Genomic DNA, 3,393 nt, shown 5'->3' with positions numbered 1-3,393 from the left:
GGCGAGGGGAGGGGAGCAGCAGCCGTGCCCGCCCTTCCGGCCTCGTGCGGCAGCCCCCAGCGGTCAGTTCAGGGGCCCTCCGAGACACGGTGGCTGGAAGGGCAGCCCTGGGAGACCACGGAGGGGCCTCCCTGCGCTTCCAGCAGCGAGCACAGCGAGTGTCCGTGCCGAGACGGAAGGTGGCTGCTCCCCGGCGCTGCGTCCGTGTGTCTCTGGAGGGCAGGGAGGTGGCCTGAGAGCTGAGCCAGGAGCCGCTGTCCAGAGGAACGAACCGGGCGGCCTGACGGTGTGTGGAGACGGGCAGCATGCGGTGGCCACAGGCTGGGGGTGACGCGGGGCTGGCTCCACCAGACGGCGACCCGTGACCTCACCATGGAGGCGTGACTCTTCCCTTGAGGAGTCTCTGAGAAATCGTAGAGACCGGCCTATCCTAAAGCCTGCTTTCGCCAGTTGGAAATAGAAAACTGCTGGTTAGTTCTGCTGGAAGGCCAGAGAGGTAGTCAAGTTCGAGGTGCCCCCAGGTTCTGGGGCCCTCCTGTCCTGGTTTGGTTCAACGTGGGGTTTTGTCCGTTGTTCTGGGCACCAGCAGTTCGTGGCAGGACTGTTAGAACACCTGTGATCACAGCCCTCCCCGACAGCAGTCTGCCCGTCTGTCTGCCTCCATCCGCCCTTCCGTCCATCCACTTGTCCACCCACTCGTCCACCCCCACCACCCATCTGCCCGTCAGCCCGTCCATCTGCTGTCAGTCCGTCCACCCCCATCTACCCCCGTCTGTCCACCCCTTTGTCAGCCCGTCCGTCTGCTGTCAGTCCGTCCACCCCCATCTACCCCCGTCTGTCCACCCCTCCGTCAGCCCGTCCGTCTGCTGTCAGTCCGTCCTCCCCCCTCTACCCCCGTCTGTCCACCCCTCCGTCAGTCCATTTGCCCATCCTCTCCTTTTCCTCTTTGCCAAGAAGCAACTCTGAGAGAGCCCAGTCTAACAGGCGATTGCCTCGTACACGGAAGCCCACACACGCGCACGTGCACACACACTCGCTGTGTACACTGCAATGTGCAAATGGACCCACCCCGCTGAGGCAGCAGGGCCAGTTAAAGCTCTCCGAGTTTTAGGGCCCAGCACACGTAGTGGCTGAGGAGCTCCCCCTTGAACACAGACGGCTCGTGGCCCCGGGGTGGCAGCAGGGCGGAGCCCCAGGGCCTTTGTCCAGGGCTCAGGCAGGGCTGCTCCAAGAGCGCCCGCCACACAGGGCTGGTCGGCGGGCCTTATTCCCGGGGAAGGGGAGCGAAGCAGGCCGGGCGGCACGGCGAGGCGGCGACTGGCGACCAGCAGGCGTGGGCTCTAGACCACAGGCGTCAGCCGGGCCCCCTGTGCTGAGGCCCTAGGCACTGGTGGCCCGAGGGCAGCTAACCAGTAAAGGCGAATCCGTTATGAGATGGGATCGGTTTGTTTTCGACGGCCCGCTCGAGGACACGCTAGCTGGGTGGTTGTTTCCAGCCACGGGCAGCCCCGCCATTCACAGTGGTGACCCCAGGGGCGAGTGTGCACGCTTCCCGCTATTCCCGAGGGCGACCAACCCGGAGTGGGCCTCGTGTGTCCGTACTTTACGGAGGTTCCCAACACTCCGCGATGCCCCACGGCCTGGGCTGCAGAGTCCCCGGTGCACACCCTCGGGGAAGGCCCAAGACCCTCACACTGTGGAGGGGCGCTGCCGTGGTCATGAGCTTCCCAAGAGGCCCCAGCCCGGGAGGAGACTCGGACAAGTTACAGTTCAGCTGTGTCTCAGCTGACCGAGAGCACACGCCCAGCCTGGGGGCAGCCGGGACAAGCAGAGCTTCCGTGCTGGGGGCCACAGGCTGGTCGTGGGTTCAAATCTTTTGGCCAGCCTGCGAGTGTGCCTGGCCTCTGCATGCTCACCAAGGTCCTGCCGAGCCAGAGGGCCGGGAGAGGGGATCGCAGTGTGGCCAGACGCCACAAGGGTCTCCTTCTTTGGTGAGCTCCGTGCTCCACTGTGGAAATGAGATGGGGCAGGGTGTGTGGTGTTCTCACGACTGCTGCTTTCCTGCCCCCAGCTCCCCCTGACGCGGAAGACTGCACGTCGGTCACAGACCTGCCCAACTCCTTCGAGGGACCGGTCACCATAAGTACGTATCTGTCCTCGTCCCGACGGGCCTCCCACTCGCGGGAGGGGAGCAGCTGGCGCGGCCTGGTGCGTCCTTGAAGGGAGCTACCCATCACATCCCCCAGGCAGGGCGCTGGCCGGCACTCAGAGCCCTCCCCGCTCGGGCGCGACAAGATGACACCCTGCTCTGTGGTGCCCGTGGCCCTCAGACGCGGCCACTAGGGCCACTTTCACATTTGCTGCAAGTCCTGTGCACAGTCCCCAGGCCACTTGGTATTTTCCACTTAATTTCCACATTCTTTCCTACGTAATCTGCGTTTATTTTTAAAAAGAGACTGCAAATGGAAGCCAGCACTCGTTATGAGCAGCGGGTGCCTGGAATGTAGGTCTGAGAACAATTAAACCACGCTCTACAGCCCGGCTGCTGAAGGCGGCGGAGGGCGTAGAGGGTCCACAGGGTCCCGTGCTGCGCCCCCACAGTCCATACCCTGCACCTCAGCACGCCAGACTGTCCCGGAAGTGAACCTCTGGCCCTTTAGAGAGAAAGCCCACCTCCGGGCAGCCTGTGACCCCCACTCACGTGCTTCTGAGCTCCATTCCCAGAAGTGGCCCTGTGTGGGGGACTGATCCTACCTCCAGAGCCGGCCCCAGGCCCGTGCCAGGGTGGTGGCAGCGCTGTCTGATGGACCGTCCCTGGCCAGGGGAGGGCAGCCTCACCCCACAGTGGCACTGCCATGAGACATGTTCCCAGTCGGCCGGTTCGAGACCCTGGCTCCTTACCCTAGTGGGCTCACAGGAAGGCCTCTCGTTTTCTGAGCCCTGGGTTCCCGCACGTATAATGGATGCGTGCCCGAATCGCTATGGCCCAGGAAGCGGGCCTCTCCTGCATGCCCGGCCCGCAGTGGATGCCCCTACGTGCCGTTTGTCCGGCCCACGTCCAGACCGAAGAGTCGGGTCAATGGTATTTCCTAGTCAGACCTTCGTCTGTGGAGGTTGTCGGGGTGAGGGGGACTTCGGGATTTTTTCAGTAATCGCAGGTGGCCAGAGAGTCATGATATGCATCTCACAGAGCAGAAGACTGCATGACGACTCCCCGAGGGCCAGGAGCCCCTGGCCAGCTGGACAGGTAGACAGGGCAGTGCAGTGGCAGAGTCACTTCAGCCGAGCGCACGCTTGTCTGCGGCCCAGTGGGGCCCGCCTCCCCTCTGCCCTCCGCACACCCGGGGCGAGCGGCACGGGGCACACTTGCAGCGGCAGGGTTCGTGGACGACG

General features: G+C 64.0%; 1 protein-coding gene across 8 annotated transcripts in view; it reads left to right on the top strand.

Annotated features, from left to right (window-relative positions):
• CD44 (CD44 molecule (IN blood group)) overlaps nucleotides 1–3,393 on the top strand; it is a 73,387-nt gene that overhangs the window by 39,709 nt on the left and 30,285 nt on the right. For all 8 annotated transcript variants that reach the window (XM_006162092.3, XM_006162094.3, XM_006162093.3 and 5 more), the window contains exon 4: nucleotides 2,072–2,143. In XM_006162092.3, the coding sequence (XP_006162154.1) occupies nucleotides 2,072–2,143 (72 nt within the window). The remainder of the gene's footprint in view (nucleotides 1–2,071; nucleotides 2,144–3,393) is intronic.

The sequence above is a fragment of the Tupaia chinensis genome, unplaced genomic scaffold (assembly GCF_000334495.1).
Source record: "Tupaia chinensis unplaced genomic scaffold, TupChi_1.0 Scaffold139733_1, whole genome shotgun sequence".
In the NCBI taxonomy this organism is placed as follows: Eukaryota; Metazoa; Chordata; class Mammalia; order Scandentia; family Tupaiidae; genus Tupaia; species Tupaia belangeri.
This window is presented reverse-complemented; position numbering and strand designations above follow the sequence as displayed.